This window comes from Eptatretus burgeri, chromosome 9 (genome assembly GCF_056783735.1).
Source record: "Eptatretus burgeri isolate ZD-2024b chromosome 9, Ebu_testis_v1, whole genome shotgun sequence".
In the NCBI taxonomy this organism is placed as follows: domain Eukaryota; kingdom Metazoa; phylum Chordata; class Myxini; order Myxiniformes; family Myxinidae; genus Eptatretus; species Eptatretus burgeri.
The window spans coordinates 36762238-36776191 of NC_140969.1; the positions used below are offsets into that span (position 1 = coordinate 36762238).

The 13954-nt window shown below is 41.6% G+C and overlaps 1 protein-coding gene and 1 pseudogene across 4 annotated transcripts in view; one reads left to right on the forward strand and one right to left on the reverse strand.

Annotated features, from left to right (window-relative positions):
* LOC147019907 (tyrosine-protein phosphatase non-receptor type 14-like) overlaps positions 1-13954 on the forward strand; it is a 144879-nt gene that overhangs the window by 121927 nt on the left and 8998 nt on the right. For all 4 annotated transcript variants that reach the window (XR_015061569.1, XM_085894747.1, XM_085894748.1 and 1 more), the window contains exons 16-17: positions 3218-3436; positions 7204-7332. Coding sequence is in view for 3 of the 4 variants with exons in the window: in XM_085894747.1 (XP_085750873.1) it covers positions 3218-3436; positions 7204-7332 (348 nt within the window). In the remaining variant the exon portion in view is untranslated. The remainder of the gene's footprint in view (positions 1-3217; positions 3437-7203; positions 7333-13954) is intronic.
* Positions 11480-13100, reverse strand: LOC147019910 (uncharacterized; annotated as a pseudogene).

Below are 13954 nucleotides of genomic sequence, written 5' to 3' on the forward strand. Positions count from 1 at the left end.
GGGAAGCATGATCACCAGTGATGGAAACCTGGATGGTGAAATCCAGAAGCGATTAACCAGTACAACATCCATGTTCTATTCACTCTAAAGTCGAGTGTGGCATCATTCAGGTCGATCCCTCAACACTTAGCTGATTGTATATCGCCGTGACATCTTGGTAATACTGCTATATTGACAATACTGCGAGACCTGGGCTACCAGAAATATACACCTACACCAGCTGGAGATGTTCCACCAGATATGCTTATGCCACATCATGCATATTCGCTGGTGGCAAAAGATCACCAATGTGGAAGTCCTAGCCCATGCCAACATAACAACTATAAGCACAATGGTGAGGATGTCAAGACCGAGGTGGCTGGGTCACGGTTGCCGTATGCCAGACCATAGTCTCGTAAAGAGAGTACTTTCTTGTAAACTTGTAAACTATCAACTCGCCCACGTGGCAGGCCCTGTAAACGTTGGAAGGCTGTAATCATGGAAGACCTACAGATCTTCAATATTGAGGGGAACTGGCATGACTTGACACAAATAAGGCAAAGCGAGAGAGCAGCGATTAGAAAGGGTGCATTGATTGCAGAGGCTGCTGTTGCTGCAATGGCAGCCAGCACTTCAATGTCACCCATCATCATAAGTGACGGGGACGTATTGATTGATTGATACATATTATAACTGGACGACATAAACGGTTGTAAAAGTAAAATATAATTTGTTTTTAAAACGAAATCTATTTGCCAACGTCGGACCAACGTTTACAATTGCTTGTAAAAGCGGTGACATCACCAACTGATGGTGGCCCATCGGCCTGCCGGATCAAATGACATTGGCCAAATGTCAGGGCTGATGTTGGCCCAACAATGGCCCAAAGCCGATGTGTCCCCTGGGCCATCACACATTTAGAACTCTCCTATTTTATAAGGGATGCTGTTCATTATGAATGTGGTCTCCACCACACCAGAAGTGAGAAGCGTCATGGTCCGCTGCCAGTGATTCATTGGATAAGAGAGCGGAAGATTGGACTGAGTTGTGAGGGAATCGTGAAAATTAAAAATAGGGGGTGGAGGGGGGCAGTGAGAAGAGGAGGGAACAATGAGAAACAAGGGAACCCTTGTGAGATTGGGGAAGACGTGAGAAGTGGGGAGTGAAGTTGGTTTTGTAAAGGGACATACAGTCCTTCACTGCCTTTGCGGTACTAATACAGGAATAATTACAAACTTTGATGAAGAAATGCTTTCACTATTCCATTTACCGAATGCATTGCATGCTCAGAGCCGTCAGAGGGCATCTAATTATCATGTTTGCAAATACGGGTGAAATGTGAAGGTATTAACAGGAAATATCGCTCGCTTAAGGTTGCTATTACGTACTTCGAGTATGGCAGTGAGTTGATAAATTATTAATAAAAATAAAAAGGTGAATAAAGGTGAAGTTTGAGGGCCCCCCCTCCAAGATGAGGGGCCCCCGGTCAGAGCTCATCGGGTGGGATGTGCAGGGTCCCCAAAAGTGCACAGAAAATATGGTGGGGCTGGTCCTAAAACTGGGAGTATATCTGTGTAAAATCTATTCACCTTTAATGGTGATGGTGAAGCTGAAAACAATGGCGATGGTTTACCGAACCAGAGAATGTTTCCACACGTGGTGAATGGCGAAACTGATAATGCCGAACCCATGAATGGGTTTACATGCGGAATAGAGAGCCGCTTCGTTTGGGTGGAAACTCAAAATCATAATTGTACCGAGAAATTACCAAACCAGCGAATGTTTCCACGTGAATGGAGAGAGAGAGAGAGAGAGAGAGAGAGAGAGAGAGAGAGAGAGAGAGAGAGAGAGAGAGATCGAGAGAGAGAGAGAGAGAGAGAGAGAGAGAGAGAGAGAGAGAGAGAGAAAGAGAGAGAGAGAGAGAGAGAGAGAGAGAGAGAGAGAGAGAGAGAGAGAGAGAGAGAGAGAGAGAGAGAGAGAGAGAGAGAGAGAGAGAGAGAGAGAGAGAGAGAGAGAGAGAGAGAGAGAGAGAGAGAGAGAGAGAGAGAGAGAGAGAGAGAGAGAGAGAGAGAGAGAGAGAGAGAGAGAGAGAGAGAGAGAGAGAGAGAGAGAGAGAGAGAGAGAGAGAGAGAGAGAGAGAGAGAGAGAGAGAGAGAGAGAGAGAGAGAGAGAGAGAGAGAGAGAGAGAGAGAGAGAGAGAGAGAGAGAGAGAGAGAGAGAGAGAGAGAGAGAGAGAGAGAGAGAGAGAGAGATATATATATATATATATATATATATATATATATATATATATATATATATATATATATATATATATATATATATATATATATATATATATATATATCGAGAGAGATCGAGAGAGATCGAGAGAGATCGAGAGAGATCGAGAGACATGAGCTACTGAGTCAGGTGCTCAATTGAAGTGAAGAGTTGTCGTAAAAGTAAATGGTTCAACACTTCACCGTCACACTAGTTTGCAAGGAATCTTTAGAGTGCCAATCCCTACACGACCCAAGAGCATTAAGGCTGAAGCAAAAAATTTGAATTTGGTTCAAAGACAAATCAGACGAGGTGAGACACGCAGCTTGTCCTCTCTCTGAAGGTCATTATGAAGGCAACTGTACACTGCATTGATTAACAAACTGATATCAACATAATTCTTTGAGAAGTGGTTTGAAAGCCTTCGTAATCATCTGAAGCAAGATTTGAGTTTACGCCTCTGAGATACGAGTGTGGTGTCCTCACCATTAGGCCATTACCAAACCGAAGTTGAGGGTGATTACATTGCAATGCTATATAGCCTGGTGTTGGCTTAATGGTGGGCTTGGGATCTGAGGATCCTGAGTTCAAATCCCACTTTTCTGTTGAATTAATACCAGGTGGGGTTGACTCTGCCTGTCATCCTTCTGAGGTCGGAAAAATGAGTGCCAGCATGCTGGTATCCTGTGTCGGAGTGGCGACCCGTCCAGGATTGTGCCCAATAGCCAAGGACACTGCTGAGGCAGCACCAACGCTCTGCATCGAGTTTGGTCCCAATGGATGTATGGATATGGCAATATAAAGGCATTGTGAACATGAAAGCTTTCCCCATTTTTAAAAGGCTTCAGACTCTCATTGTACTTCAGATGTTGTTTTAACAAGTGGTAAATATGGTTGATGATACGGTGAAATTAGCTTAACAACTTCGCCCCCTACCCCCTTCCATCCCATCCCATGCCACCCCTTCAAACTGTAGTGTAGCAGGCTGCAAGCTCATCTCGACCAAGGCGTGGTGCTTGCAGAGTATGAAGCTGTGCCGTGCATGCGGCCTGGTACAGCGTGCTCCACTGCGGAGCTGCCAGAAAACATGGAGCGGAATCGCTTTGGCGATGTTCTGCCATACGATGCGACTCGAGTTGCCTTACGTCCCAGCCGAGATAACCCTACGGGCTATATTAATGCATCACACATCAAGGCATGGCATTATGATTCTGCAGAACACCATTCCCCGCACCAGTAACTCTGCACACCAGCTCTATATAACATGAGTTCCCTTTCAAGGAAATTTGATGCAGGATGAAGCCATTAAACCCATCAAAGCCTGGGTTATTATTCTGGAACTTTGGTTGTTTGTCCATGCTCTGTCCTTTTTAAATGCTGAGCGTCAAGCAAGGAAGCAGCACAGACCATTTTATGCCTCTGCCGACGAAGTTGCCGGAGGAATTATGTTTTTGGGTTGGCCGTCCGTCTGTCCGTCCATGATAGGTTTTTTTACTGCGATAACTTAAGAACGGCTGAAGGGATATCAATCAAACTTGGTACAAGTATGTATAATGATGTAAAGATAAACTGAATTGATTATGGGGTCAAGAGGTCAAAGGTCAGAGGTCTCATTAGGTAAAAATTCTAATGAATCAGTGATGGGATTTTGACCAAACTTGGTATTAGTACATACGGTTTTATGATGCAAAGATGAACTGATTCGATTTTGGCATCAAGAGGTGAAAGGTCAGAGTCCGTGATAGGTTTTCGTTCCCACGATAAATTTAGAATGGCTGAAGGGATCGAAGTCAAACTTGGTACAAGTATGTATTATGATGTAATAATGTTGGCGGGGGGGGGGCATATCGGTTGACGTCATGACGTCAGAGTGCCGTTCTAGTTAGTCTTTGGTATGACTCGTCCAGGGTTCGAACCGCTGACCTCCCAAAGTCAGAGCAGATGCTCAAACCATTATTTCACCATGGCTGGTCAAACACCGAGGCTTTATTTCATAAAGAAAAAGCATAACCACCTCCCAAAGTTAGTCAAGGCTTTATTTAATAAAGAAAAATCATAGCCACCTCCCAAAGTTAGTCTCGGCTTTATTTAATAAAGAAAAATCATAACCACCTCCCAAAGTTAGTCAAGGCTTTATTTAATAAAGAAAAAGCATAACCACCTCCCAAAGTTAGTCAAGGCTTTATTTAATAAAGAAAAATTATAACCACCTCCCAAAGTTAGTCAAGGCTTTATTTAATAAAGAAAAAGCATAACCACCTCCCAAAGTTAGTCAAGGCTTTATTTAATAAAGAAAAATCATAGCCACCTCCCAAAGTTAGTCAAGGCTTTATTTAATAAAGAAAAAGCATAACCACCTCCCAAAGTTAGTCAAGGCTTTATTTAATAAAGAAAAATTATAACCACCTCCCAAAGTTAGTCAAGGCTTTATTTAATAAAGAAAAAGCATAACCACCTCCCAAAGTTAGTCAAGGCTTTATTTAATAAAGAAAAATCATAGCCACCTCCCAAAGTTAGTCAAGGCTTTATTTAATAAAGAAAAAGCATAACTACCTCCCAAAGTTAGTCGAGGCTTTATTTAATAAAGAAAAATTATAACCACCTCCCAAAGTTAGTCAAGACTTTATTTAATAAAGAAAAACCATTACCACCTCCCAAAGTTAGTCTCGGCTTTATTTAATAAAGAAAAATCATAACCACCTCCCAAAGTTAGTCAAGGCTTTATTTAATAAAGAAAAATCATAACCACCTCCCAAAGTTAGTCGAGGCTTTATTTAATAAAGATAAATCATAACCACCTCCCAAAGTTAGTCAAGGCTTTATTTAATAAAGAAAAATCATAACCACCTCCCAAAGTTAGTCAAGGCTTTATTTAATAAAGAAAAATCATAACCACCTCCCAAAGTTAGTCAAGGCTTTATTTAATAAAGAAAAATCATAACCACCTCCCAAAGTTAGTCAAGGCTTTATTTAATAAAGAAAAATCATAACCACCTCCCAAAGTTAGTCGAGGCTTTATTTAATAAAGATAAATCATAACCACCTCCCAAAGTTAGTCAAGGCTTTATTTAATAAAGAAAAATCATAACCACCTCCCAAAGTTAGTCAAGGCTATTTAATAAAGAAAAACCATTACCACTTCCCAAAGTTAGTCTCGGCTTTATTTAATAAAGAAAAATCATAACCACCTCCCAAAGTTAGTCGAGGCTTTATTTAATAAAGAAAAATCATAACCACCTCCCAAAGTTAGTCAAGGCTTTATTTAATAAAGAAAAATCATAACCACCTCCCAAAGTTAGTTGAGGCTTTATTTAATAAAGATAAATCATAACCACCTCCCAAAGTTAGTCAAGGCTTTATTTAATAAAGAAAAATCATAACCACCTCCCTAAGTTAGTCAAGGCTTTATTTAATAAAGAAAAACCATAACCACCTCCCAAAGTTAGTCAAGGCTTTATTTAATAAAGAAAAATCATAACCACCTCCCAAAGTTAGTCGAGGCTTTATTTAATAAAGAAAAACCATAACCACCTCCCAAAGTTAGTCAAGGCTTTATTTAATAAAGAAAAATCATAACCACCTCCCAAAGTTAGTCAAGGCTTTATTTAAAAAAGAAAAACCATTACCACCTCCCAAAGTTAGTCGAGGCTTTATTAAATAAAGAAAAATCATAACCACCTCCCAAAGTTAGTCAAGGCTTTATTTAATAAAGAAAAATCATAACCACCTCCCAAAGTTAGTCGAGGCTTTATTTAATAAAGATAAATCATAACCACCTCCCAAAGTTAGTCTCGGCTTTATTTAATAAAGAAAAATCATAACCACCTCCCAAAGTTAGTCAAGGCTTTATTTAATAAAGAAAAATCATAACCACCTCCCAAAGTTAGTCAAGGCTTTATTTAATAAAGAAAAATCATAACCACCTCCCAAAGTTAGTCAAGGCTTTATTTAATAAAGAAAAACCATTACCACCTCCCAAAGTTAGTCTCGGCTTTATTTAATAAAGAAAAATCATAACCACCTCCCAAAGTTAGTCAAGGCTTTATTTAATAAAGAAAAATCATAACCACCTCCCAAAGTTAGTCAAGGCTTTATTTAATAAAGAAAAATCATAACCACCTCCCAAAGTTAGTCAAGGCTTTATTTAATAAAGAAAAACCATTACCACCTCCCAAAGTTATTCTCGGCTTTATTTAATAAAGAAAAATCATAACCACCTCCCAAAGTTAGTCAAGGCTTTATTTAATAAAGAAAAATCATAACCACCTCCCAAAGTTAGTCGAGGCTTTATTTAATAAAGATAAATCATAACCACCTCCCAAAGTTAGTCTCGGCTTTATTTCATAAAGAAAAATCATAACCACCTCCCAAAGTTAGTCAAAGCTTTATTTAATAAAGAAAAATCATAACCACCTCCCAAAGTTAGTCAAGGCTTTATTTAATAAAGAAAAATCATAACCACCTCCCAAAGTTAGTCAAGGCTTTATTTAATAAAGAAAAATCATAACCACCTCCCAAAGTTAGTCGAGGCTTTATTTAATAAAGATAAATCATAACCACCTCCCAAAGTTAGTCGAGGCTTTATTTAATAAAGAAAAATCATCACCACCTCCCAAAGTTAGTCAAGGCTTTATTTAATAAAGAAAAATCATAACCACCTCCCAAAGTTAGTCGATATGAAAGTGCCAACATCACATTCACAATCCACCCGACCTCCAACCAACAAAAGCTACCATAAGCAATGGAATAGCTTTTGAAGTTGAGCTTAACTTCCTTGGATCTCTTTTACCATGTGGTATTTAAACATAACGAAATTGCTCTTCCAGTTAGCTGGAGCAGTCACAGGTACGGGTGCTAGTAAAAGGTGAGAGTAAGTAGCTTTTTTTTCTCCTTTCCATTGTATTTGTCTCGATTCGTTATATCATTGTCATTGTTTTATGCAGATTAAATTCTTCTCTGCAGTTTTGCCTTGGACAGGAGCTGTGGCACTACATTGCAAGCCAGGGCCCCTTGCCACACACCTCCCATGAGTTCTGGCAGATGGTGTGGGAACAGGCTGTGTGTGTCATCGCGATGGTGACACCTGAACAGGTAAAGCCAGCATGGCACGCACCAAAATGCTCTTTCATGTGCGTATTTCTACACCAAATGCTCTGTTTTGCTCATTTATTTTTCAAACGTACTGAATGCAAGTATCACCTGAAAGGGTTATCTTTACACAATAGATACATAAGGGTGGAGGGCAAGCCTGGTGTTGGCTCAGTGGTTTGGGTGGCGGCTTGGGATCCTAGGGTTCTGAGTTCAAGCCCCGTCGGCCGCTGAATTAATACACCAGGGGGTTGACTCAACCTGTCATCCTTCCGAGGTCGACGAAATGAGTACCAGTTCCAGTGTGTGTACTGGTAGAGGGGCACTGCATCAGCGACACAGTCGCGCCACCAGGGTGAAGGGTGCCACTGATCTGTCAACAGGGTGAAGGAAGGTAAAATTGGATAAGATTAAATTGATGAAAGGAAGATAGGTGGGAGGATAGTGAAGAGAAGGAAGGGTAAGAGAACGGGGGGGGGGGGGGGGTGAAATTAATTTCAGAGTGAATATTTGATGCAGGAGGAGTAGACTAGACGTATATCTGAGAAATGTGCATCCTAAAAGCATTTTTTAGTAAAAGTTGGGAACTTGACTTTTTAACATAATTAGGGTATGCAGAATTCGACTAGCCCTGTTCCCAAGCTGAATTTTGAGTTTTTGACCATCTAATTAGCATAAACAAAATGGCTGCCGAATTGACAATTTTGAGCACTTTCTTGGGACAGGCACTACTATACCATTTAAATAAATGCACATTGTTCACACGTACGCATCTAAGAAATGTCCCTTGAGCAATAAATCAAGCCTACAGGCTAATAAAATTCGTAACATGCCAAAAATCTATTATTATGCTAATTAGCTACTGCCATTACCAAAAAAATCTATTTTCTGCTGTAACTTTGTTACTATGCATGGAAACCTGACAAATGACATGTCTAGAACTACGTTTTGAGGGTCAAGAAATATTGATTAAGACATATTTGAAGCATTTTAATTAATGTTTACATGGTTACCGATGTTCATTAGTAAAATGTAGAAGTTAAAGTTGCTAGTCTGTAATCATAAAATCTAAACAAAGTTCTATCATGCTGCTATGTGAACAAATTTCAGTTAGCAGAAACAGTTTTCAGGAATGCCGAACATCTTTTAGGCAAATCACATTGTGTTCATGCAAGGAGTCTGATCATCAATCTGTTGCTGGCATGCACACATTGATGTGCATCGTAATCCTGAATTCCGGTATGTGCAGCGGCGAGTCTTGCATTGTTTCCGACATGCACAGGCTACCATCTCGAGGCAACTGTCTGGAATGGGACTCATTGCCAACAGTATGGGTTGCAGTCCTGATTCCCCAAGTCTCCATCCCATTTCAGAGGGTGCAGGGAGCTCAGGTGTGGGACAGTGGGAATTTCTCCATATCATCGCTTGATGGTGTACTCTCATCAAATGGAAACGGAGCGCATCACTTGTTGGGGCCATGGCTTCTGGTTTTCCCATCTTGGAGAACAATAAATGCCGTGCTGCATCAACAGAGTCTGTTGTGTGCACATTGTATATTCTGCAGACAAAGGTTTCTGAAGATTTGATGGTTTCCTCTGTGAGTTCACCAATGCCCAAGTTCTTCAGCAATTCATGGTGCTCTTCAAAGACCTTCCATGATGATCGTTTGGTGTGATTCGCGATGTAGGAGGTGGTGTCACACCCAGTCAATGCGTGATATGCTAGCAAGGATGCTGCTGAACCTCTTGGTAGTTTGTTGAAAACTGCATCAATGGGTATATACCGCCGTTTCTAAGATGTGCCCGACATCATCCAGAGATGCTTGCATTGCATATGTCGAAAGTTGGATACCAGAAGCAGGAGAACATCAGTGTCCCTGGAAAACACAACAACTGTATTGAACTTGCTGTGGACGGAATGCAGCACCAATCTTGTGTCCGCTTCTTCATGTGTGGATTTCAGAGGTATCAAATCAGGTGTACCTTTTGATGACTTGACCTCGAGTTCCTCTCTAAATCCCCGGGCAACTACAATTTCTTTATCCTTCGCACCTGCGAACACAGTTCCTCAGACAAGAAATGTGCTAGATCTGCTTTATTATCAGCTAGTGACAGAAAATTTGACCAGTTCTTTGGAGGAGGTACATCACGACCTTCCACAAGCTGTCTGATTGGCCGTGCTGCTTTACTGCGCCGCGTTCTGGTTGTACCCTTGATTGTTTCTACCTTGTATCTGTCGAACACAATATCAATTCCTTGATATTTGGAACCTGCTTTCAGCACAGTTTTCTCGTACGTATCGGCCAGATCTCCAAAGGTTACAGCATCATCAGGCTTTCCAAGAGCTACTACCAATGCTTGTCCATCAATGATAAGGCAAGTTGACGTGTCATGAATTTGAATTGTCTCAGGACAGTCTATGTCTTCTGTTATCACGTGAGCCAGTAACGACTTGTTTCTCCAGTGCGTAGTGTACCATTCATTTCGGCAAGGGATACAGGGACCGGAAGAAGCTCATGTTTGAGTACAGATGGCAAATGAACTGGCCGACCCGCCTCATAGGCAGTAATTAGACGTCGGAGGACATTTCTGTCTGTCTTCAGAACAATTTTCTTGTCTTTGTCCTTTGTGTGTTTAACCACTTCGTATAAAGTGGAAAATGTTGGGGCGTTATTCCTGCGCAGATGGTCATGGATTGAAACATGTGGCTTATCACATTGCTCAGCCACTATCAATCTGTCCTGAACACATTTCTTGACTTCTTCTTGTCCAAGCTCCTTGGCACATAGTAATCATTCTTGAATTGACTCTGTTGCTAGGTCTTTCGTAGCAAGGTTTTGCAACGTACCTGGATGTGATACAGATGAGAACACACTGAATCCCTGGAAAGTGGACAGTAAAGAATTCTCGTCATCATTGTCTCTCGTTTGTCGTGATTTGGTTGCTTTGTTGTGAAGGTCTGTACTCCCACGGTGGAGACTGTACATTCCATGGGTTTGTTCTGCTATGTGAGATCTCAGGTTAAAGGAGAGTGTCCACCTCCACAGAGCTGATGTCGTCTTGGTGATACCAATGATACCACCTCCTTTCTTGCCTGTGCCATTTATCCATTCCATGGCCTGGTCAGGATCTACTTGGCTGAACTTGTGAGCAGATCTCTTGACTACGAAATTGCCTCTTTGGAACTCTGTTAAAACAGGTTGTGGAAGCGAATGCATCTCCACGAGATACACTGGATCCCATCATGCATAGTTCAGGTGGTCATACCGCTTGAAGTAGGGCAACATCAGACTGAAAGAGTAAAGATGGAGATCCCAGATGCCATCACGTTAAGCTTGAGTGTATTGCAGAGTATAGCGACCATGTCCATATATTGCCCCCAGAAGCTGAAGTTCACATCATCAGATCTACTCTCAACAAAATCATCCAGGAGCTTCCTGAACTTTTCCTGATCCAGAAATGTTATCAGTTCTGGAATCTTCTGTAGGTCGTCATCAGAAGCCATCCTGGAAATGCAAGCATGGCAGTCCTCGTCCACCTCTGCAACAAAGGAGAGAAGGCTTGGCATCAGGAGATGCCACAGAGCTTGCAAAGTCACTTTGTATGCCCTCATAGCTTTGTTGTATGCCTTTCCTGCCAGAACAAGTTCTACAGTGCCTTGCCCGAGCAGTCCACTCTCCACCCACACTTCAGCTTGTCCGGAACCATTCATATGATCTCCTATGGCCTTGAGGAAGTTCACCGATACGTGAAGGCCACCGAGGCGAGGTATTAACTTATCCTGGTATTCTGGAACAGACCACTTTAGCTCCATAAGTCTACAGTACAGCGCTTGGTCGACTGTGAGGACTGTATGTTCCTGTCCAAAATTTGAAGATATTGCCATGCATCTCTTCACGGTGGTATTCAAAGTATCCAACTCATCAGCGGGAGCAAGGATTACAGGCAAATATCCTACTGCTGTCTGTTCTGGTTCCTCTGATGGCAATGGCTGATTTAATAGTGTCCAAGAAGGTTTTATCTCTGAATTTTGATGGTGCAAGAAGAAAGCTAGGTCTGTAGCTTTTGCTTGTCTTGCATACTCATTGTCCTCCTCAGATTTGCCGAAGCAGGCTTCGTCGATGGGTGCTGTGAATACTGGCTTGCATTTTCCATGAGTTATACTGACAGGATGCAGCTCCTCCAGGCCATTTGGCACAATCAAAGTGTGTCTTGTGGATAGCTCGAGATTTTAAAGAGAAGCATCAGTTGTTTGGCCTCGTTGCCATGCTGCCATTTGAGTTGCATGGAAGGTATTCTTTCCATCAAGTGTTTCATCAAGTATGTCAATGTTATCACAGGTGTAGTGGATGAATTTATTTGCCTCAATGTTAGGTGGAATGATGGCACCAGTTGCTTTGTCCAATGATTTGAGAGTGCTCTCAGCCAAGGAGGTGTCTACTTGCAACACCTGTTCGTAACTCAGGCAATGCCCTGCCTCGTTGAACAATCGTACGAGGTCTTTTGACCGCATAGCTTGATGAAGAGTACTTGCAAGACCAACATGTTTTGGAGTCCATTTTTTGCAACCACTGACGCAGTCGACAAGACCTTGTGCCACACTCAGAACTCTGCTCCGGACATGTTCTTCATTGTTCCCAGGGCTATCATCTTCAAGGGATTCCTGGCCACCGACGATCAGTCTCAGTAGCATATATAAACTCTCGGGAATGCATGCTATAGCATCTTCTTCACAGACAGAGAACCCTTTGTGTCCTGGAGTTTCCATCATGTCTCCACGGACTTTCATAGCTACATGAACAAGTGAAAGGAAAATGTCATCCTGGGGCTCATACTTAGGAAAGGCTAACTTTTCCTCACTCTCCTCTGTGTCTGCTTTCATCTGCAAAACTGCTGTTGGCTGGTACTTAGTGGGAATCAATACGGTTTTTCGATCTGATATACAACTGTCAAGAGGTTGAAAGAAATTGAAAATGTCCCCAAGCTGTGACTGCAACTTTTCCTTGAATGTTCCTCTTCTGCTTTGATAGGACGGCTGAATCATGGTTGAAGATTCCTCAGCGAGCTCCTTATACCATTCCCATACATCATCCAGAAGAATCACATGTCTTTTGTCAGCTGATTGATGGAGCTCTTGGCAAAGCCATATCATAGCAAGATCTGTATTTGCTGACTCCTGCTTTGTTTTGGAGGTAGACCTGTTAAATGCTCTAAGACAAGGCAGATGATATTTGGCTTCAGCTGCAATTAGGTCAATCACTCCTGCCAGTCGAAGGCCAACTTTGTCGTCAAGATGTGAGGCTTGAATTATTTGATCACTCATTTGCTTAGTCATGACGGTGATCAGTCGTGCCTTCTTATTTGCAGTTTGACAGAAAATGCAAAGGCTCCAGTTGACTGGCTGCACACCTTTTCGCAATGAACGCCTGTTACCACCTGGAACACCTGAACTGCAACCTGCTCCCTCTGTTGAATACTCTGAGTCCTCTGAAGACGTTCTATTTTACTCTTGTCTGTGAAGTGGGCATAACACATTCTGTGCCACACAAGAGATACGGCTGTGGCAGAATCTAATGCATTCTCAAGACGATCAATTAAGTCTATATTTTTGGAGTCCCTCAGCTTCTTTCTGATACAGGCTGAATTCCTGAGTTTTGTGAGTCCATGTTCAGTTGCTTCACTCAGGTTTTTTCTGGCTTTATGTGTTTGGCAGAAAATGCACAGGCTGTAGTCTACAGGTGACGGCCTCTTCAAGCTAATCACGGGATCCATTGTAGCCTGCAAACAAGAATGAATCATTAGTATAGGCCTACACAAGCCCTTAGCAACTTAATAGTTAACTTAACAACTTAACAGTTGTTCACAAGTAAAATAGATTAGCATTGTGCTGGTATAGTAGTGCCTGTCCCAAGAAAGTGCCCAAAATTGTCAATTTGGCAACCATTTTGTTTATGCTAATTAAATGGTAAAAAAAACTCAAAATTCAGCTTGGGAACAGGGCTAGTTGAATTCAGCATACCTTAATTACGTTAAAAAGTCATGTTCCCAACTTTTACTAAAAAAAAACTAAACTATGAGGCTTCTGGAGCCTCATCCAGGGCCCTTTTCGACAAATAATTCCAGTCTCAAGGCTGTCTCTGCAAGAGGACAAGGTGTTCGAGACATGTACAATACATATTGGGAGAAAGGTGGGGGAAAGGGTTAAATTTTTAAAACATTTTTGTGTATATAATATGTCGATGCTCCTCAAAATAATCATTCTCACTTTTGGAACTTTTCTTCAAATTTAACAAGGAATGATTTGGTGGGTGGGTGTGGGGGAGAGGATGGGAGAGAAGAGAGTATGGGATTGGTGGGGATGGGAGGGAAGGTGATTGGTGGGGAGGAGAAGAGAGAATGTCCATCTGACAAAATTATGTTTCCTTTATACCAAACTGATGTAATGCCTAATGGTTTGCATAGTTAGTGTTTGCTGCACTTTTCCACACAAAGAATATATTTTACTGATTTGCTTCATACAGGAAAGTTAGACTTGAGGAGATTAACTTTGGGTTGCATCTTGTCTGGCTCAGTCAAATTTTCTAGGTAATTGTTGTCTGGCTTTGTTGAAGATTCTTGTGTATGGC